The sequence below is a fragment of the Molothrus ater genome, chromosome 2, assembly GCF_012460135.2.
Source record: "Molothrus ater isolate BHLD 08-10-18 breed brown headed cowbird chromosome 2, BPBGC_Mater_1.1, whole genome shotgun sequence".
In the NCBI taxonomy this organism is placed as follows: Eukaryota; Metazoa; Chordata; class Aves; order Passeriformes; family Icteridae; genus Molothrus; species Molothrus ater.
This window is the reverse complement of record NC_050479.2, coordinates 6,694,942-6,717,190: the sequence shown is the minus strand read 5'-3', so window position 1 is coordinate 6,717,190 and position 22,249 is coordinate 6,694,942. Positions and strand designations below refer to the sequence as shown.

At 48.8% G+C, this 22,249-nt stretch overlaps 1 protein-coding gene across 1 annotated transcript; it reads right to left on the bottom strand.

Moving 5' to 3' along the window:
* Positions 1 to 286: 286 nt before the first annotated feature.
* Positions 287 to 18,055, bottom strand: DIPK2B (divergent protein kinase domain 2B). The gene is made up of 5 exons (XM_036384925.1): positions 17,675 to 18,055; positions 12,605 to 12,869; positions 4,455 to 4,628; positions 2,075 to 2,363; positions 287 to 918 (listed from the first exon to the last, which is right to left on the bottom strand). Exons 1-5 carry the CDS (start codon positions 17,914 to 17,916, stop codon positions 578 to 580), a joined length of 1,311 nt encoding a protein of 436 aa, XP_036240818.1. The 5' UTR covers positions 17,917 to 18,055; the 3' UTR covers positions 287 to 577.
* Positions 18,056 to 22,249: the final 4,194 nt, after the last annotated feature.

Sequence of the window (22,249 nt, the reverse complement as noted above, 5' to 3'; positions counted from 1 at the left end):
CCATCCATCCATCCATCCATCCATCCATCCCCCATCCATCCATCCATCCATCCATCCATCCATCCATCCATCCACCATCCATCCACCATCCATCCATCCATCCATCCATCCATCCATCCATCCATCCATCTATCCATCCATCCACCATCCATCCATCCATTCATCCAGCCCCCCCATATTTTTATATATCATCTCCCTCAGAAAGAGTTTCATGGCAATAAAGATCCTCTGTCTAGCTGCTTGTGTGCATCCTGCCTTGCTTTTCAACAAATGGCATGGGAAACTCTTGCAAGGCCAAAACACATGAATGAGATTTATTAATCCTGTGGCTCCTTGTCAGTCATGACAACGTTAATAATCCATAAACCATGTCTAAACCATACACCACATCTATATCCCATGTAACAAATGCATCTCTGGCAGATGAATAACAAATCCCATGTGCACTCTGCTCCCTCTAACACCAAGAACACCCTGGATTTGGGGCAGCTCTTTCCAGCCGCCCTGGTTCCTTCTCTCTTCCCGCTCTGGGAGGAGGCTGACGCTGCCCCAGTCCCTGCCAGGCCCAGCCCCAGTGTCAATATTTGTCACTGTATCTGCAGTCGGGGTAGCGGTAGGCGAAGCGGGAGTCGCAGGAGCGCAGAGGTTTCAGGATCCCTGCCAGCTCCGCCATGGCCTCGCTGGCACCGCTGCCGTCGCCGAGGCCGCGGGCGCAGCGCCGCAGGAAGGCGTCGATGCTCTCCTGCACGGGGGGCAGGAACTTCCCCGACAGCAGCTTGGGAAGAAGGTCTTGGCACACCATGATGAGGCTGTGCTGGTCCCTGATGGAGTCACAGGACACAAACGCAGACTGGCAGTCCACAGTCAGGCAGCTGAAGATGTCTTTGTACTCCTGTTGGCCATCGATCAGCTGGCTCCCTGTTGGGGACAATTAAACCGCTTGTTAGAAGCATAACAGTGAGCTGCTGGGCAGTCAGAGATAGCTGTGCCTCTGTGTTAACATGGGGTTTGTTACTGTCTAAAGGATGTGGCCACCTTTCACTGCAAATTACTCTGTGCTGAAGCTGTGTGTGTGCCAATTTTCTTGCTTTTGAAATATGTATATTTTTTCTGAATGACAGAGCTGTTCAGAACTGCCTGTCAGAGGAACTGGAGATGAGTCTGTCGAGTCAAGCTGATGCAGAAAAAAATGAGAATTGGAGTACAAATCTAAAATGTGGAGCTCCTACAAAAAAATACCACAAATAGCTAGACCTGTAATTTTTTCCATGTTAACCAAAATCATTACATTGAAACAACAGCTCATCTAGCTGAAGTCAAGTTAACAGTCATAGCTGGTGGGATAAGAAAAGGAAATCCAGTGGAAAATTTTCTGACAGCTGCTTCTGAATATTCTGAATACTCAGCTGAATGTGTGAGCTGAGGAAAAACCTTTTGAAAATCTGAATATTCAAAATGAAACTGTTAAATTATTGGATGAATAGTCTTTGACTAGCTCTACTTGCAGGAGTAGACCAATGTAACCTGTAAAAACTGAATACTAACCCTTGGTTTTATGTAAAAGTGACAAAAAGGAAGATTCTGTTATTATTGTTATAAATAATAATAACCATTATTAGTCAATTTGATAGATGCATGTAAAAAGAGTTTAATTTGACCCAGTACTTGGAACAAACTAAATTACAAAATTTCTGCTGGCAAATATTGGCGTTTGCGTGGCAAAAGTTTGAAAAGGAAGGCTTCAAATGGGAGCATTGGGCACACCATGCACACTGAAAGCTGCTGCCAGCTACAGAGTGGCCACCAAATCACCGACTGCACAAACACAACACCCGTCGCCTTCCCGACTCAGAGCCAGGATGGCGGGAGCTGCTGACGGTGAGCGTCTCTGTGAACTTCTCATAATTTAATTTAGCAAGGGGTGTTTGGTTAATTAAATAAAAAACAAACAAAACCAACCCAAAATAAATCAAAAAGGCAGCAGTAGAGCCAAGGGCAGAAGGGGAAAGATTTGTCTGCCCTGCCTCCCGAGCCCTCCCATGACAGATGCGTGGCTGTGGACCCCGCTGAGTACCTTCCTCCTTGTCGATGACGCCCAGCATGCTGGCATCGCGGATGAACAGATGCCCGTTGCTGAACACGCCGAAGGTGCCAGCGTCCACGTGGGTGAAGTAGAAGAAGTAGTTGAGGTCGTTGGTGGCCATGGAGCGCAGCACGGCCAGGAGCTGCAGCGCCAGGTCCGCGGCCACCTCGGGCGCCGCGCCGAAGAAGTCGCGCAGGGGCCGGGTGCTGGCGCTGACCAGCAGGCGCCCGCAGGAGCCCAGGTACCGCGGGAAGGGCCAGCCCTCCACGTCAGGGAAGATCTGTGGGAAGAACAGCAATGGGGGCATCACCCCTGCCCTCTGTTCATGGAGCCACCTTCCTCTCAGAGTGCCCCTTTCTGGCTCCAAGCAACGGGGTTGTTGTCAGAACCCAGGAAATTCCTCTGACTGCCCTGGAGGGCTCGTGCCCCAAGACCCCTGTGCCTTTGATTGAGCCCTTGGAAAAAACAATTACCAACCTTTATATGAAGAATTACAAGTCAAGAAAGTTTAAGTAGAATGATAGTGAATTTATCACAGGGTGAAAAATAGATTTTTGACATTTTTAGAATGGGGACTCGAGGTCCCAAGATGGAAGAATTTGGGCATGCCTTGTCCTTTTTCCTTCTTCTTCCTAGCCTCCATCTTCTGGGTGATGTTGGCACTTTTAGATTGGTTTAGAGTAGAAGGTCACTGTCTAACATAGATGATAGGTATTGGGAAGTTATGGTAAATAATGTACACATAGTTTTCAGTATAAAAAAATAACTGAGGCAGTCAGTGTGCCTCAACCCGACCTGCCAGACAGACCTCAGCAGGTTGGAGAAAGAATGTTATAGATAAAAAATAATAAACAACCTCGAGAATGAGAACAGAAAAGTCCTGACTCCTTCTTCAACTGCTGGGCTGGGAAAAAGAAGCTTGTATGTATCTCAGAGTCACTCTGACAAGAGATTCTGAGAGGTTGTGGTTTGGTTCTTAAATCACCCTGCAATCCTTCCTTGCTCATCCAGCTGGGAAAGGTACTTACTACCCCATCCTGGAGGAGTTAGGATGCTTTTTTCTTTTTCTTATGGTTCTTTTTTGTAACAGAGGAAGAATCTGGTATTTCGACTCTTATTCTGTAAGAGAGACTAAGTGGAAAGTCCAAGATAATAATAGTTTTCAGATTCATGAAAATTTTAGCCACAGAACAGCTAAATTTAGGTGTCTTTGATAGGTCCCTCATGAGCACTGAACAGATGAAGTCACAGCTTGGAGTTGAGGTAAGGCTAAAGCAGTTTCTGCTAATTGGTGAGAACTGCCAGGCTCATTTGTAAGAGACTTTTCAGTCTCAGGGGCAGAAGTGGTGGGTGTTTGCTCCAGTGGAGACACCTGGGCTGGGCTCCCTGCATCCCTGCAGCTCGTGCCAAACTGTGTGACTGCTGAGCTATGCCAGCACAAAGCTTTCTGTCATTTGCATTAAAGCTCATCTGTGTCCCCAGCACCTCAGACCTCAGCACCTCAGACCCTGCCAAGCCATTATGAACTCATCCAGTTTCATGTTTAAGGTTACTTCTCCCTTCTGCTGTGAAGACATTCTGGGCAACTGTGTAAAAATCTAGCTTTTTCTCTTTGGCATATTTTTCTCATCTCTTCAAGTTGTGTTCCTGTGTCTTCAGGCTGCTAAGGACCACAGCTTCATGTCTCAGGGACCCATAACTGGGGTGGCTGAATGACCCCAGGAGCCTCCCAGGACCATTTCCCCTCCCTGGGACCACACAGAGCCCTGTGAGCTGCTGAGTGCAGAACGGCCTGGGGCCAGAGATGGATGATGCTGCCACTGCCATCTTTTCTTCATGGAATCACGAAGGGTTGCAAGAACCAGCAGTGAGGCCTAAAGGTGGGATGGGGAAAGGTGAGGATTCTCCCTTGGACACATAAGGAAAGAGAGGAGCTGCATGCCAGGCAGGTCCAAAGGGGTCCAGGGGAGGAGTGTGTGGAAAACACAGCACTGGCACGTGGAGCATGGGGAATCATGCTCTTTCTCTTCCTGAAACAGGCTGTGATTTTATGTAATGCATTAGCAATGCAAACCTAACACTTTGAAGTGTTGGGGATGTGTAAAACCCTGGATTTCACAGCGCTCCAGGGCAATAACACCTCTGGTTCCCTCTCTCCAGCCTCACAGAATGATACAGGGAGCACCTCGTGAGCCTGCCTGGCTTCAGCCTCCCAACCTCATAGAAGAAAAACACTTTTTGAAGGCCAGGGAGCTGACAAGAGCCAGGGCTGGGACTCCTCTGTCGCTGAGCCTGGCACACATCTCACGCAAGGGCTTGCTTGTGAGGGGCTGTGGGGTGGTGTTTCAAGCTGGGGCAGGCTGGCACGTACCTGTAAGAGGATGGGGTGTGAGTTCACTGCCAGGGTGTAGAGCAGGCGCAGCTTGTCCCTGTCTGTGAGGTGATCCATGTAGATGCTGCCGGCGTCCGGCACCTCGGCGTAGCGCCGCACGATCCTGTCCAGGAGCCGCTGGGATGGGCAGCGCAGCAAGGGGCTGGACAGGCCCTGGGAGAGGGGAAAACACAGCAGGGATGTCTGATTCCAGCCCAAGACATTGCCATGTGTCAGAGCCCAGGAAATCCCTCTGACTGCCCTGGAGGGCTCGAGACACTGACAGGGGGCTCAGAGACCTTGGCATGGAGTCAAAAACACCTGTGCCTTTGATTTTAACCAATGGAAAAAAACAATTACCTTTGTGTAAAAAACAAAACTTTGTGTGAGGAGTTACAAGCCAATGTTAGTGAATTTATCACAGGGTGAAAATGTAGAATTTTGGCGGTTTTAGAATGGGGGTTCAGAGGCCAAGATGGAGGAATTTGGGCATGCCTTGTCCTTCTTTCTCCTTCTTCCTAGCCTCCATCTTCTGGGTGATGGTGGCAATTTTGGATTGGTTTAGAGTAGAGACAGACTGTCTAACATAGGTGATCGGTATTGGGAAGTTATTGTAAATAAAGTACATGTAGATTTTAGTATAAAAAGACAACACCGCCCTGAAGGTGGGCAGTGTGCCACAGACTGACCTGCTGAACAGACCTCAGCAGGTCAGGAAAAGAATGTTATAAATAACAGAACATAAACAACCTTGAAAACCAGAACAGAAGAATCCTGACCCCTTCTTCAATTGCCAGGCTGGCAAAAGAGACTCTCTAACAGATCTCGGGGCATCCTGACCACAGAGACCCCCGAGAGCAATGTGCTTGGGTCATGCTGGGGTGTACACACACCTCTGTGCTCTGCCCACTGTGCCCCTGCTTGCTTTGGCACAGTTCCAAAGGATGTGGGCACACAGGGCATCTCACCCTTCCTAGGAGAGGACCTTTGCCATCCAAAAATGCCATTTGCCAACTCAGGTTTCAAGAATGGTCGCCATTCCTGGGCACTGTAACCTCATATTCCTCCAGCTGCACAGCACCACATCACTCCACCGCATGGGACTCTTCCCTCTGCCTGGGTTTCCAGCCCTGGCATTCCTGGTGGAGGCCCTCCAGTTGTTACAACAGTGAGTCACTTCCCTCGTTAAATAATCTTCAGATCACTTTGTTATTTGCTTAACCTGAGAGAAGCTTTCTTGGAAATACTATTTGCTAAGGTCAGTAAACATGCTTTAAAAATGTAAATAAACATTATATGTGAGTATAAGCACAGGATATGTTCTCTCTCTGATAAACTCATGCATTAACTATCAAAACCAAATAGCCTGTGTTTATTTTTTGTAAATACCAGCAACAAATAGAGAACCGTTGGGCTAATGGAGTCAATTAGCACTGTATTTCACCCTTCAGATTTGGAGGTTTGGCTTGTAAAATTGCATGAGCAATCTATGGCTGGGATAAACAGCATAGAAAATTATACCTTCATAGTCAAAAATGGCCTTTTTTATTTTTCAGTTAGTCTTCCTTAATAGCCAAGGAGAGTTTATATATGGAGGGTTGCCCACAATGCCACAGAAGCACTGCCCTGACATGCCTCTGCTGGGGAAGGGAATCAGGTGTTTTAAGCCTCTTTATTAAAAATGATCCCAGTAGCCAAATTTGCTCTTTGGAGTTTTGTTTATAACCTGATGGCTGGGAGATGTGCTTCAGAGGAAAGGGAGGTGTAGCTCAGGCTGCTCCCTGCCATCCTCCATGCTGGGAGCAAAGATGTGACGCAGCATCTCCCCAGCTCACGTGGCAGCCCTGGGGTAGGTCCTTCCCAGCCCCTCCTGTGCGAGCTGTTCGTTTGGCACAAAACCCTGAACCACCCAGCCGTGACAAAGAAATAAAGGAACATGGGAAGGATGAGCAGGACACTTTCCCAGCTGGAGGAGGAAAGGGGAGAATTAGATGTCCCATGTCTCTTCCTCTGCATCCCTGTTGGCCTCGGTGAGATTCCAGCCACTCCTTCCTTGGCCATCAGTTGCATAAACAAGTCCAAAATGCCAATAGCTGGTCAAAACCACCTGAGAAACTCAACCACAGCTGAAGCATTGTTTCATGAAAACCAAAAAACCTTTCTTCCCAAAAAGAAAAAAACATTTGCCAAAAATAATCCTACTCAGTTCCTGTTGCAAGTCTTCATACACTTCTCTGGTGTAGCTTTATGAGGAAAATTTTTTCTCAATTAATTGTGTAAAACCATAGAAGAGGTGCAGGGGGAGGGATGGGTATGGATTTCTGTCTTGCAGCACTTGCAGGAACATTGTGGCTGACTCTGTCACTTTCCCTTTGGAGGAGATGTGATAAAAAATGAGCAGAACAGAGACATGTAAAGTAAGAGTTAAATGGTGGAGAAAGTCTCTTGCAGCTCCGTGTGTATGCAAATATTTGCAGCTGAAGTTAGAAAGCCTTGCTGCTTCCAGGAGTCTGCAATGCAAAAGCTGAGGCCCTGAAGAGAACACAGTGGGAACATAAATCACAGCAGCAGAGAAGGCATGGATGGTGTAATTAGGGTTTTTCTGAGGTCAGAGCTCATCCTCTTAACATAAATGTGGGCACGTGCTGCCCGTGGGGCTCATGGTTTCCTGAGGAACTGTTCCAGGCACATCCAGGGAGGAGTGGAAGCAGAGGAGCGGGGCTGGGTGATGACACCTTCCTACAGTTTAATGAAGCTCTGACCCACAAAAACTGGGCTATGAGGCCTTTTGGTTTCAGCAGACACAGTCAACAGCATAAAGCTCAGCACCTGCTTGATTGTTTCAGTGGAGAGGGGTCCCACCTTCCTGCAGGCTTATGGAAACATCTCTACAGCAGAGAAGGAGCTGGAGTTGTAAAACTGTCAGACAAAACTGTCAGCGGAAGAAAAATGTGAGGAACACACACTTGAAACACTGGAGATACAGATTTATCTGAGAATGTCTTAAGTCCTTTGCAGTGACTTATCACCCCAGAGAATAAGACCTGACAGACAGCCTGATGTATTGTTTGTGATTGATGTGGCAAGCTTCTTATTTACTTTGATTAAGCACCCACATTTCTGTATGTGATAGTGAGTAGCTCCTGCAAAGCCTAGCTCCACTCAGCTGTGAGTTCTTAAACCCTATTACACAATACAGGATGCATGTTAAACTCCATGAGTTTATGCATATGTAGCACAGACACGCCCAGAATTCACTTGAATGTAAAGACAACTTGAGGAAGATTTCTTGCTCTGTTTTCTTTTCAGACAGCCCAAGGAGGGATGACCCAGACCAGGATCACAGCTGTCTCCTGCCCATGAGCCACTACCTAGGTCCAGCTTCACCAAACTACCAGGTTTAGGATGGGTTCCAGGAGGAAACACTTGGATGTAGGTGTCAAAGCACCTACAGCTCCTGGCAATGCGAATCCAAGGGTTTCTTTAACTCCCAAAAGAAAGAAGGTAGGAATGCCCTGAGAAACTCATCCCCACTGCCAGCAGGTTTATGGAAGTCCCTGATGATGAGGTACTGGGTCAAAGAGGGGGCAGGTCTAGGAGGTGGCTCTGGGAGCCCCAGAGTGCCCATCCTTCCCTAGGATGGGCAGCCGGACATGTGAGTGAGCTGCTGCCCCTGTGCAGCAAGAAGAGGCATGGACTGGACTCATAACCAGGGTGCTGGTGCATCTGCTGTGGGCAGGATGAGGTGCTGGTCAGCAGCTGCTGGTCAATAGTTGTTGGTCAGCAGTTGCTGGTCAGTAGTTTTTGGTCAGTAGTTGTTGGTCAGCAGTTGTTGGTCAGTAATTGTTGGTCAGCAGTTGCTGGTCAGTAGTTTTTGGTCTGTAGTTGTTGGTCAGCAGTTGTTGGTCAGAAGTCTCAAGCAGTCCATCCTAGAGAATCCATCTGCAAATGCTGGATTTTCACCTTGGTACTGCTTTCCTCTACCTGCCTTCAGCATTTTCCAGGCTGTGCTTTGTAAGCAGGGCTGCAAATTTTCCCTGTTAGTGACCTGTGCTGAAACCAAACTGCTTTGTAGCCCCTCCAGCAGGAAAGCACCCAGAGTGGTTTGAGGTGATGAGCTCCTGGTGAAGCCCCTGGTGTCTGGGGCTGCTGAGCAGGCTGAGCCCCAGCCAAATCCTGCTCATCTCTGAGGCAGGCTGGATTTTAAGACTGAAGACTTTGCTGCATCCAGTAAAGATTTTCCTTGTGGCTGGTGCAATAATTGCTGTGGCAGGCGGCTCAGCTGCTGGCTGGGTCAGGCAGGGCAGGCAGTGTAAAGTGGAAAAACATCACTTCATGGTCTGTCATTCTGATTCGAGCACGTTGTGGTTTGTCATGGTGCTCTGTCTATCAGACAGAATTACCTGGGCCCATGAGCTTCCCCCAGTGCTGCTGCACAGGATAAACTGCAGGGGAGGGAGAAGAGGCACTGCTGTGTGACTGCAGCTCTGTGAAACAGGCTGGGCACCCTGTCAGGCCTTGGGAGAGCTGCTCTGTTAACACCTCTGAAAAGAGGCAGAGTGGGAGAACAGAGCCAGAAGAGCAGTTCTTTAGGTAAGTATTTGCAGAGACATGGGAGCCCCAAAAACCCCTCTCCAGTGGCTCCTGCTGGGTTACCAACAACCTCCCTGGCCATCCCAGGGCATCCCCATCCCTGTGGGGCTGAGTGGGCTGGGGAGGTCAGACTGGAACCTGTGGTGCCCCACACAGCAGGGCTGGGATGGGCTCTCACACACAGACTCACACACACAGTATGACTGAAATGTTGTTGCCACTGGCTGATTTTTAATTAAGATCAGTGTGAGACCAGAAGCCATTTTGCAGAGCACATGCCTGATCTTAAAAAGTGATTGCTGCAGAAATTTGGTGATGAGGAAGTCCCAGGGTCTCTGGATCACTATGTTTCTCTGTGTATTCAAATCTATATGCTGTTAGAAGGGATTTAAATTCCAATTTTTGTTCCTCTGATTGATTTACAGAACCAAAGGACTGTGAAAACACGACCAGAGCAATCATGGGGCTGATGTGCAAAGGTCTGGGCCTCCCTGCAGCCTCCCATGCCCTTTCCAACTACAAAGCTGCAGGGGTTGATGAATGTCCCAGGGAGTTTGTCACTGGGCACGTCCCCCCAGGCTGGCCCTGAGCTCCCTTCAGAGGTGCCCTGGAGCTGGCATCAGCTCAGCTCCCCACTGCTGCTGAGAATTCCCCTGCACAGGGAAATTCCTGGGAGAAACTGGATAGGTGCAAGGGCAGGGTGCCCCAGCAGGGTCTCTGGTGGTGCTGTGTGTGCACATGTGCATCCATATTTGTGTGTGTGCCCCTGTGTGCAGCCCTGCCAGCTCAGCTGGCATTTCTGACTCTGGGAGGACAGGGTAGGCAGAACTGTACCACATGAAGAGCCTTTTAAGGAGAGGGATTTGGGCTCAGCTGATGATTTAGCTTTGCAGCAGGTCTGAGATACCACAGAGCCACATTTCTCCAGTTACTTTTTCACCCAGCTCAGCAAATTGAAGTTTTAAGCTCTCGATTCCTCCCCTTTCCCTCAGCACTGCTGGGGAGCAGGGGGACAGCACAGTTTGGCACAAACACCTGGGACACTCCAGCGAGGCTGGAGGACCTGGCAGCCCAGCCTGCCCTCCTGCAGGCCCCTGGGAGGGGGGGTCATACTGGGGTGTACATGACCCTGGGGCAACAGGGGTGGCCAGCAGGTGCCTGGACTGCCTGCCAGCCTAAGGAGGTGTCCCTGCCCGCAAGCTCAGGTGAGGGATGCTCTGAGTGGAGGTGATACCCATCCCCTCTCTCTAGTGTCTCTCCCGAGGTTACTGAGCAAAATACAGTGTAGCTTTGCTCCAAAAATCTTTTCCCTGTCAAGCATGGAGGGTACTGACTTCAGGGTGACCTGCTGAGCTGGACTGTCAGTGATTTGGGTGAGTCCTTTTTGGGGCAGTCCAGGCATAACCCCAGTGCATCCTTCCCTCCCTCTCTCCTAAGGTGTGCTGCTCCACAGGGAAGAGGAGAAAGAGTTAGTTTAGTTCTTCCTTCCAGTGGAGGAAGAACTAAAGCAGCATAGCTTTAGCACTCACCAAAAGTGAGTGGATGCAGAAGCAGCTGCCTTTATACAAATATAAATGAAGTCAGTTTTTCACAGTCACTTCTCTCTTGGAATGGGAAGTACTGGAATAATCCTTTGTCTCTCAGGGTCTTGCTCAGTGTATATCCAACCCCCACACTGGCCCCTGCCCTTTCCAGGGGTTGTTGTGATGTTTTGCTGTTGTTTGGGTGGGGTGAGGGGGATGCCCTGTGCTGTAGCTGGCCATTTACCTGGTGGTGTGACCCACACTCACTGTGCTCCTGTCCTGGCTTCACCTGTGACACCCCAGGACTGTGGGAGAAAGGGCAGTGTGCTTCCTTGTGCCTGAGGTCATTTGCTATGGATGGCAGGAGGAGGAGTAATCGAGGCTTTGGCTCTGACTGCCCATGCCCCTCGTCCTGCCAGCCCCAAGCAAGAGAGACCCACACTGGCTTGGCCCCTGGCCCAAAGCAAAATCGCTTTCAAGGCACTGGCTGCCCTTGTGGGTACAACTTTATGATGAAAAAAACCCCAAAACCCCACAATGCTGAGACATGATGGAAAACTAGAAAAAAAAAAAAAAAAGGCAGCAATCTCCCCACGGGAGCTGTTGCCACATTTGTGTGCACAGCCTGCTCTTACCCCCGTGCCTGAAGCCACCTGGTGTTGGGAAGGATGAAAGTTTGACAAGAAAGTCTCACAGATATGTGTGCTTGGCAGAAAGATTTTTGAATGTAGAATCTGAAGAAGATTAGAAATGGAAGCAGGTTTTGATATAGAAGAAAAGAATTGCTGGGCCAGTCTGACTGGATAACCAAGGAGGCAAAGGGTGTGTTAGTTAGAAGGGGTTTTTATGGCTTAGAGCAAAGGATAAACCCACCCCAAACAAGAAGATGTTTTTACCAAGCAGAAAGAGAGCACAGGCAAACAAGCCTGCCAATGTTGCAAATAGAAAAAAGGTCTCAGAATTTTCCACTGCAAGAAAACTGAAAAACAACTTCTAGCTTAAACTGCAATGTACCAACTTTTTGTGATTGGAGAACAGTAACATGACTATGGTAATTATAGTAGTTATGATAGGCTATAGATAAAAGTTAAGGTATAGATTGGTTCTACTGTATTAAGATGCTCAGCAAAGAAAAAAATAATGCATTTGTAACATAAACTAAGGGTCTCCAGGCCTGCCTGCAGCTGGAGCTGACAGCTGTAGGCACAGGCTCTGTCACCCACCACCCTGGACTGCTGTAATGTCTTGGATACAATAAACTGCATTTTGGAGAGTGCCTGGAGTCCCACATCTCTCATTTTGGCTCTTACAACCTGGTGCTATGGCTTTGCACAGGACTTCAACTTCAACCTGCACAAGGAGCCAGGAGCTGGTGCTGGGGCCAGGCCCATCCCAGCCCTGTACAGGCTGTGCCACGGCATTACCTATGGCTGGCAGGGCTTGGCCTTCAACTGTGGTGCTCTTCCTGCCCTCAAGGCACCATTTTGCCTCTCGCCTTTGTCACATGGACTTGGCTGGGGACACACAAGGCTGCCCCATTGCCACCGACCGGGCTGAGCACCCACCACCTCCCAATCTCACCCTCCAACCAGTGAGCTACAACCACATCCCACAAGACCCTAAACCCCACGGGATCTGCTCTCCCTGTGCTCCCCCAGCTGTGATGGGGCACCAGAACCCCCAGACAGACCTGCACCAGGTCGGGCATGAGGCGCTTGGCCCGCAGCCACTTCTGGAAGCGCTGTGTGCGGCGCAGGGCGTGCTCCAGGCTGCAGCTCCTGGTCCTGAGCAGGGAGGTGCAGATGCGCTTCATTTTGCCTCTCCCCTTTGTCACATGGACTTGGCTGGGGACACACAAGGCTGCCCCATTGCCACTGACCGGGCTGAGCACCCACCACCACCCAATCTCACCCTCCAACCAGCGAGTTACAACCACATCCCCACAAGACCATTTTCACACCCCTAAACCCCATGGGACCTGCTCTCCCCAGTGCTCCCCCAGCTGTGATGGGGCACCAGAACCCCCAGACAGACCTGCACCAGGTCGGGCGTGAGGCGCTTGGCCCGCAGCCACTTCTGGAAGCGCTGTGTGCGGCGCAGGGCGCGCTCCAGGCTGCAGCTCCTGGTCCTGAGCAGGGAGGTGCAGATGCGCTTGTCCGCCCGGTCGTGCTGGTACTTGGAGGTCAGGCGGGTGATGTCCACCAGCCGCCAGCTCTTGGCATCGTCCGTGTAGTTGCCCGAGTAGCTGAGCAGGGAGCTGGGGGGCAGCTTTAAATGAGAAGAAAGCCAGGTGTCAAACCTGCCAAACCAAAGGGAGAGCCCCACGGAGAGCGGGTTAAAAACCGCACGGACACAGCACCCGCCCTGCTGAGCTGCTCCTCCAGGCCGGCCCCTGGGGATTCCTGCCGTGCCTGGCAAAGGCTGAGTCACCCCAACTGGGTGGCCCCAGGGGCAGCAGGTTGAAACCATCAGCTAAGGAAATGTGCTATGGTAAAAAAGTCCTTCTTTGCTTCCCACTAGTACCATCCCTTGTCAGGAATGATGCCATGGAGTGAAGGGTAAAACATCTAAATGGGATCTTTTGGGTAGAGGGTGGGAGGAAAGGGAGCGGGCTGCAGGATTTTGGTTCATGAAGAATTCCTGGTGTTTTTAAATTTTCCTATTTCTAGAGGAAGGATCCCAAAACAGGACTACTTGACACTTTAAAGGTCCGTCCTGATATTAAAACCTAACAAGAAATGTACTTGGGAATATCAAAATGACCTCTTGTTTTGAGGTGGTGGCTTTTGTCAGTGCAGGGGTCTACCTGTCTCCCCCAACATCCCTGACTGTATTTTCTCTCCAACATCCCTGACTATTTTTCAGCCAGGATGAGTGACCTCCTTGATATCAGCAGAGTTTGGGGTGTGATGGGGATACTGGGTGTGATGGGGGGACAGGGTGTGCGTGTCCTGGGTGTGCAGCACCTCTGTAGCCATGGAGATCTTGCACTAATTTGCTCCCCCTCCACAGGCACAGGAGGGGAGCATATGGGCTGGGTAATTGGGTAATTTTTTTTTGTTTCAGCAGCCCCCTCAGCCCTGCCCACACGCGCGTCACACATGCCGGAGCCGAGGAGCGCGGTACTTGCTCTGGGAGGGTGTCTGTAACCTGCTCTTGGAAAATGGCCCAACTCTGACCTTTGGTTTGGCCAACATCCTGCCCTTGCTGCTTCTGAACCCTCCTGCCCTGAGCTCCTTGTCCAAGTGCATAGGAAAGCACGTCCTAATTTAATCTCACCCTAAGTTAAAGCCAGTAGCTCAGAAGTGAAACAGGAGAGGCAAGAGGTTCCCTGCAGGATTAGCCTAGCTGGAGTTTCAGACAGCTTACAAGACATGAACAAATCTGAAAGCTGAAGCTGGTCGCTCCTTTCAAGTTCCATTTGGGAAATTGGCACAGAGGATTAATTTTCTATGATTTCAGGCAAATAACTGACTCAGTGACACGAGCCACCATCTGCAATCAGAAACTGGTCAGATGATCCCTCCTGAAGGCAGCACCCCACTCCCTTTCCCCACCACAGACCCTGTGCAGCTGAGCTCTGGGGCAGGCACAGGTGCCCAGGATGGGTGAAACCCTGGTGCTTCCCCTGCCATGTGCCTCCTTCCAAAAATTTACCATGGAGGATGACTAGAAGTGGGGGAACCTTGTGTGAACAGCTTGGCAGATTCCTGCATTTCAGTTTTTAGGCATCTTGCCTGATATGAAACTAAAGATTCCCTACAATTAGAGCACCTGACATGATAATAAACACTTAGTTTGGGTTTGTGGTTTCTTTTTGGTGGGTTAGTGTTAGTGTTTTGGTTAGGTTTTTTGGTTTTGGTCTAGGATTTTGAGCTAGGATTAAAGAAAAGAGAATAATTGCTGTGCCTCACTGTGATTGTTGTGCATCAGGACCCCTCCCAGTGCCTAATCTGCAAAGTGGGCACAGTGTGCCAGGCATGTACTGGGAAGAGATGTCTCTGGGCTGGCTTTTTCTCTTTCTTTCTTTCTTTCTTTCTTTCTTTCTTTCTTTCTTTCTTTCTTTCTTTCTTTCTTTCTTTCTTTCTTTCTTTCTTTCTTTCTTTCTAGTTAAGCAAAAAATATGCCTTGTGACTTGACTCAAGCTTGTGTGTTCAGGGGAACTCATATCAGCAGAAAAGTGCCACCTCCAGTGTGCAAGCAGCACATGGATGTGTGAAATCCAAGGCTGAGCATTAATTTGAGGGTGGATGGAGTGATTCCCTCTGCAGATCTCTGGGGGGAGAACCACCCTGGCCTGGGAACCCGCCATGGGCTGCAGCAAGTCTGTATTTGGCATCATTTCTGGGCAGCACAGCACTGGCCTGGCACATTTGCTGGATACTTTCAAGATTCATCATCAAGTTGTGCTGTAACCACTCCCTCTTGTACAGAGCTTTTTAGCTAAGGGCCAGCAAATCCTCTAAGACCTTCAGTAAAATCTATGCAAATAAGTGAGTCATAGATTACAGATTTTAGATGAACCCAGAACTAAATGCCGAAGAAATCCAAACTAGTTTTCCTTTGTTTTTTTTTCTGAATGAAATGAAGTATTTTGTTTCAGCCAAAATAATTTTGCTTGCATTTGGAATTTCTGATTTTATTTAAAAAAGAAGTAAGCTAAGCCTTAAAACAAAAAAATAAAGAAGTAAGCTATAAACCCCCTTCTAATAGAAGCATTTCAGCTTCTTCAGTCTTCTTTCCCATTATTCTTGGACAAAGCTCAGGACCAGCATTGGCACAAGTCTTTGAATAGTTTTGGTCGGCTCAGTTCTGCGGTATTTTGAAAATCTAATATTTTACAAAAACTTCCACTGCACTCTGCTCTCAGTACAGTTGGTAGAGAGGCTTGGTGTCCTCATTTACAGATGGATAAAGTTGGGCAAAGATAAGGGAAGTATAGAACATTAGAGCACGAGATGAGTCACCAGCCGTTCTGGGAACAAAACTCACATCTTCTCACTGTGAATGCATGTCAGAGCTCCCAGAAATGATGGAGAATTAATGAAGCATGTTCCAATGTGAATTAGCACAGAGAAGCCCAAGCGCCATCCACCTTTGCGAACATGTGAAAAGGTACGAGGGTGGATCAAAGAGTCTAAGCACCACTGAAATTCCCCTAGTTTCAGCTCCCACTTGCCAAAAAATAATCCCAGTTTTTCAATAAATCAAGTGGGAGAAAAAGTTTTACCCATGCAAAGGAAAGCCTGAAGCTGAGTGAGTGCTCAGGAGAACATTTTTAAGTTCCCCTTCCCGAAGCGCTCACAGCAGAACTTCACGTTATCACTTATGTGTGGGAAGCCAGCTGCAGGCTGGTGGGAGAGAAAGAGAAGTGTCTGGCTTAGGGAGCCCCTCTGTGTCCCCTGAGGCAGAAGAATTGTGCTCCCACATGTTTGTGGCTCTGCACTCCTGGAGCCCAGTGGGACCCTGTGCTCCCCGTTCCCGCTGTCCCCGGGAGGAAAGCCAGCACGGGGCCCTCCTGCCGTGGCTCACGTAGCCCCTCTCTGCCACAGCCCACTGTGCAGCTGGAACCCCACAGCCAGAGGCACTTCTGCTATTTTTGGCAGGGCTGAGGGAGCCTGCATGGCCCCAGCCTCCCCAGTGGCCAAGTGGGAGTAACCAAAAGGGAGCTGCTTTGTACCTGGCAGCAATTCCCTAAAAACCCTGCACAGGTGAGTGGGGATGCAGCAGGCTGGGGCAGGAGCCAGCTGTGATGCCATCCTGCTGCAGAGAATTAAAATGCAGAGCAGACCCTACCCTGGATGCACCCCTGGCCCCTGCAGACCCACACCAGCCTGTCAGCCAGCTGAGCTTGCTGGGCTGATTGTAAATCCACGCTGCATTTTGGGACAGGAATCCAGGCTGGGCTGGGAGAAGCCCAGCGCTCAGCCCTGTGCACCTCACTCACTGCTCACTCTGGCACTGTGGATGTGGAAAGCAAAAGGGCAAAGTGACAAGGACTGGGACCCCCAATGTGCAGCAGCAAGGAGTGCTCTGGCTCAGCAAAGCCACAAGCTGCCTTTTTCCAGCAGCAGTGCAAGGATGGATGTCTGGTATTACAAGTCCATCCCAGACAAACCATTATGGTTTTACTATGCTGCATTTTATAGGATAGTTTAAGATAAAAATGGTGATTTGTCTAATACTATACTACTTACATTATAGCATTAAAAATACAATTTTACTATAATAATTTCTTCTCCCCCAGGCTTTTATATCTATAAAAGAAAGTGCATATGGCTCTATAAATCATATCAGACCCAATAAACCCTTCCTCTGCCAAGCACTGCCTTTGACTTTTTCCTCAAATTCAAGTGGCAACATTTTCCCTGCTGTCATCAGATATGCTCTGCTTTTGAACCTAAAAATGATTGGATTGGTCCAATGACCACTTGGACAGTGTGTGTCTCATCAACAGCGAGGCAGATGCAATTTCTGCCTTCAAGTTCTCACACAAATCTCCCCAAAATGTACCAGTAATTTAGCTGTGTGCTATTTTCAAGCGTGTGGGTAACCTCATGTGCAGAAGTCCTCATGCCTCAGGCAGGTTTAGATCCCTTTTGATCTTAGTTAAAACATGAAATTCTGCACATTCACGTTGTTGCACCTGGTACAGAATTATACAGCATGTTTGTATGTTTGTAGTTAACATACTCTGTTGGGAGCATACAAAGCTAAACCCCCTTTTTGCCTTTAGTCAGTTTGCTCATAATAAAATTCTTCCAGTAAATCTAAACAGGCTGATTTCTTCCTTCCCTCTTCCCTCCCCCCATCACTGCCTTGAGTTTTTTTCAGAGCCCCTCTCTAGACAGAAATTTGTGCCTTTTACTCCTGCTTTCAAGTTATAGTTTAGGGCTGAAGTCTGATCATGTTTGCATTGCTTTAAAAGAAAAGAGACATAGCATGAGCTTACAGGCATTAATTAAAACACTAAGTGCTGAAATGGCAACTGGGTGCTAAGTTGCTCTTTGCATTGTTGCTCATGAAAATACTTGGAAATTCTAACAGGCAACTTTGAAATTACTATACAGAACGCTTTAAAAATTACTCTGCTGAGTTTCTGACCTTATCTCCTCTTTAAAGAACTTCTTGCATATGGATGTCCCAATGCAGGCGTTGCATTTATCAAGTCCCAGGAAAGTCCGGCCAAAACTGTAGCTGGGTTTGACGTGGGGCACAGACGGAGAAGCTGCTGCTGCTGCTGCTGCTGCTGCTGCTGTGGAAGGGTTACAGCCCAGAGCCAAAACCAGGAGCAGCATCAATGGATCTGCAACTCTGGAGCAAAGGCAGCATATCCAGCGCCCCATCTACAGTAGTGGAGAGCTCTCTGCTTTTTGCAAGTTGTCCCTCTCTAGGATTTCAGTCTCTTTTTGGTGACTTCAGCCTGCAGTGGTGAGCCCCGAAACACAGCCAGACACTCTGGGTGCAGGAGACACTGCTGCAGCCCCCATCCTGCCAGCTGGTCACTGGCTCTATTGGCTTGAGGTTTGGGTGGGAAAGATATGCTGTAGGGTGGGGAGAAGGAAATACATGGAGGATGCAGATAACTTGGGTTGCCATGGTTGTCTTTCCTCTCCTTGTTGCAGCTGCTTTGGCCCCTGCTGACCCTCCCATCAGCAGACTTGGGAAACAACACCAAGGAGTGCTCATCTGCTCTTGGTGCAGACAAATGAAGGATATCCTGTCGCTGGAGAAAAGGGCACATGTGGGACACTTAGTAAAAAAACTGATTTGGGAGGAGTAGTAGCATGGCAGAAATGCACATTTTACCAGAAGCCAGACCTTTGGTGTTGCTTTATTCCAGGAGATTTGTGGTGGTGTATGACATGACTTCTTGGATGCTTCCTTGGCCCTTCTCTTGAAAGGCTGTCAGGTGGAATCATCATTGTTCTGTTTCTTGAAAACAGCATTGTTCAGCAGTGGTTGCTAAAAAAAAAGAAAGCAGGATAGCCTGCAGCTTTCCGAAAACTCCCAGCTGTTAGAGCAGCCTGACCTCTACGCCCCTCTTCGAAAATGAGGTTTTCGGCAAGACACGTGTGCTTTGGAATGTCTTTTCTTGATGGTCCTGGCACTGGAAAGAAGCTAGAGAAAGGGATGGGGGCGAACTCAGTAGAATGTCAGAAGTTTCAAATAGACTTAGAGATTACTGTGATCACACCAAAAGGTGTTCTTGTTAGGACAAAGACTTGGAAGTTATGGAAAGTGGTGGCTACCCATCCTGGCCTGGGTGCTGGGGACTATGCCAGGAGATCTGGCAGGATGCTCAGGGCCAGGGAAGCCCACCTTGAAGGAGCAAGTGGCACTCTGGCTGCAGGCAGCACATGTTGCTGTGGTGGCACTGGGCCTGGGTGCTCTCCATCCCCAGCTGTTGTGTTTTCAGTGACACAGGAGACTCTCCTGGGCCATATCTCACCATGGGAGCAGGGAGGAGCAGACTGAGGCTTTGCAGACTTCTCATCCCCCCAGCTGGACTACTCACACCGAGTGGCCAAGCCATTTCCCAGCACATTTTTAATGGAAGAAGAGGTGCACTGTAGCCATCCTTTATTATCTCCTCTGGCATTTAACCTGACGGGACTAAGGGATGTGAGAGCCACAGGGATGTGCCTTGGGCTCTGTGATTACCCCTCACTCTCTGAAGGGGCTGCTGGGTGATCCTAGCAGTGCAAGGCAGCTATTTAAAGCACAGAAACTCCTTAGTTGTGGCATTTGGGAGATCCAGGGTCTCTCCTTGGCTCCATGCCCTTGTGGGGGGTTGCCTCACCTCCTGGTGCACAAAATGGAGATGGTGAGGTTTGGGGTTTGTCTCGAGGGTACAGCACTGACAGAGGAGGATGAGGAGCCCTGCTGAGAAGAAAGGAGGATATCATGAACCCTGCAGAAGCTGCAAAGCCAGAGGGGCTGGGCAGTAGCAAGTGCACTCAGCACAACTCTGCATTGAGCCATCACTGCTTTTGGCCTGACACTCCAATGTAAAGCTCTTTGAAACGTGTTGGTGGAAAGAGACAGAAACAGAGCTAAACAAATATTAGCTGTGTCCCACTTCCAGAAGTTTATCCTTGGTCTTTTCTATTGCTGGTACATTGTTCCTCTCCCCTCTGCAGGAACCAGCCCTGCCCACAGTTTCCTGCCAGTAGCTCTGCAAATTTGGCCATGCCCACATTGCTCCCTGCCCAGCTCTTCCCTGGATGGTACCAAAATTACACACCAGCAATCTGTCTTTATCTTCATTACATAATGCATAAACCACGTATCCTTCAGTTTCTTTACTAATTCAGTTGCCTTCCTTCTGTCTTCTACCCTCTGCTGTGATTTTAAGAGCAGGCACACCTAGGCTTCCATCTCCTGGTGCCCCAGCCTCTGCTGCCCCAGGGAAAGGGGAGGGCTTCAGCCTCTGGGGGTGGTAATTGAGCCTTTCTCAATGCAAACCCCAGGGTCTGGCACAAAATCCAATGCATGGGCAGTGGGCTTTCTGTGCTATTAATGATGCCTCAGTGTCCTTGCTGTTCTTGCACTTTTATGTAGTTCAGGAACATGTAAAGCAATGTTTATGCCTCCCTAGGAACAGCATGTGTAAGTGTGCTTTTGTACAGTGTATCACACCTGCATTACCTTGAAGTGTTATAAAAGCAACTTTTTATTCAAAGAATGGGAACAGGTCCATCATGACCACCTCAAGCTTGCTGCTGGCATTTGCATTTACCCCCAGGATCTCAAACCTTCCCTCAAACATTTCTGCTCAGGCTGGGCAGTCCCTGAGCACAGATGATGTGTGTAGGAAACACTCATTCATGCTCACAGCACTGAAAAAACCAAAGCTTAAAAATGAATAGATGTATATCTGAATTAGCCAGAGAGGCAGGTGAGAAACCACAGCTGGGTGAGTGTTGTGAGAGGGGCTGCACTCCTGAAAGTGCCCTCTCTTTTACTGAGGTCATTCAGCAGGTAATGTCAAACCTGTATTTGCTTTCCTTTGTATTTGTTTTCCTTTCCCTCTGGTGACACAGTACAGAGCTGTTGTGGTCAGGTGGAGAGCAGCCAGGTCTGCAGGAGCCTTGTAGATCTTCTCCTTGTGCCAGGATGTGGGATTTTCAGGGCATGGATCACCATGGTGTATGCTGGAACCAAGGACTGGCCCTAACAACCCCATGGGACCTTCACAAAACTTGTACAAGAGAGACTCCTATGCAACGCCATTAACCATGTGAGAACATGGCCCTAACAGAAAAGCCTCGTTAGTGTTCTAAAAGTTGTAATTTCTAACAATTTCTAAAAAGGATCAGTATGAATGTACTGCCCTATCGAGGTCAGAACAGTTGCAGAAAAGCTTTTGGAGTGGTTTCTACCAACAGAGGTAAAAGTTTTTTTATCTAGCCTCTGATCCCTCCTTTCTCCACATGCCATGAGGGATGTGGGAACACACCTGGAAGTGCAGCCCCACTTCTGATCACAACCATGTGGGCACTGGAGCTCCTGGGTCCCAAAAGCACCCAGTCCCTGCAGGTTTGGGTGGGTATGGCTGTGATCTCCAGCTGCCCATCGAGGTGGGAGAGGGCCTGCCCTCCCTTGCTGCTGGTTCTGGAGGAGATCAGGAGAACACAAGCTGATTCTTCCCAAGTATTCATGGGATGAAATATACCTTTTACTTAACCCACCTCCTGGTTTCCATCCAATCCATTAATGCAATCCAGCTGTTCCTCACTGCCTCTTTCCACCCCAGTCTATTGCCCACATTCCCTGGTCAATGCCAGCTGCCCCCAGGGGTGGGTTTCATGTCAGCAGAGCCTTGCAGCCTACCTCTTCCCATCTCATGGGTGCACTGTTAATTCCAGTGGGACACTGGAAATGACTTTGCAGAGCAGGAGACCTTTTAAATTAGTTAAAATTAATTAAATAGTTTGGGATAATCACCAATAAGTGTTTCAAAACAAGAGGAGAAGAAGGTGCAGTGCTGCTGCTCCTCAGCTGACATTGCCACCAGGGTCTTTGCTGTTATTGACCTGCACCTGTCATGGGGATTTTGCTGCTTGGCCAACCTAAACCAGCAGATTTTGGGTGTCACATCATCTCATCTTCCTCTTCAGCCCAGGTTATTTTTCAAAAGAGCCTGCTCAGCAAGGATGGATTGCTGCGTGGGTTGCAGGAGGGCTGCATCCCGCTGCCACACACAGAAAGGAAACAACAGACAGGAAAAATCAAAGTTTTGCTGGAAGAGGAGAGGCTCCTGCTCTTCCTGAGGCCCTCAGTAATCCCTGCCTGGGTCATGCTGCCTGCAGGGCCCGGATAAGACCTTGGCTGTCACACAGAGCGGCTTTGCAGGACAGGGTGGAAAGCAGCTCAGGGTGTGGTGCAACCATGATTATTATTAATAACATTTTTCATTAATCATAGCCAAGATAATCATTAAACTATTGCCAAATAATCAGTACAGACTGGGTATCAAACTGCTTATCACTTCAATCCCAGTTCAGGCTGGATGTGTGGACTAATAGCTAGAGCATCTTGACACATTTTCAATTCTTTCAAAACGAAAAATGTGATTCTGAATGCTACAAAACTCCCAGCACTTGGGAGGATGCGATCACTTCCTTCTTCTCTGTTTTCCTCCCAATTGCATGATTATGAAAGAAACATCTGTTT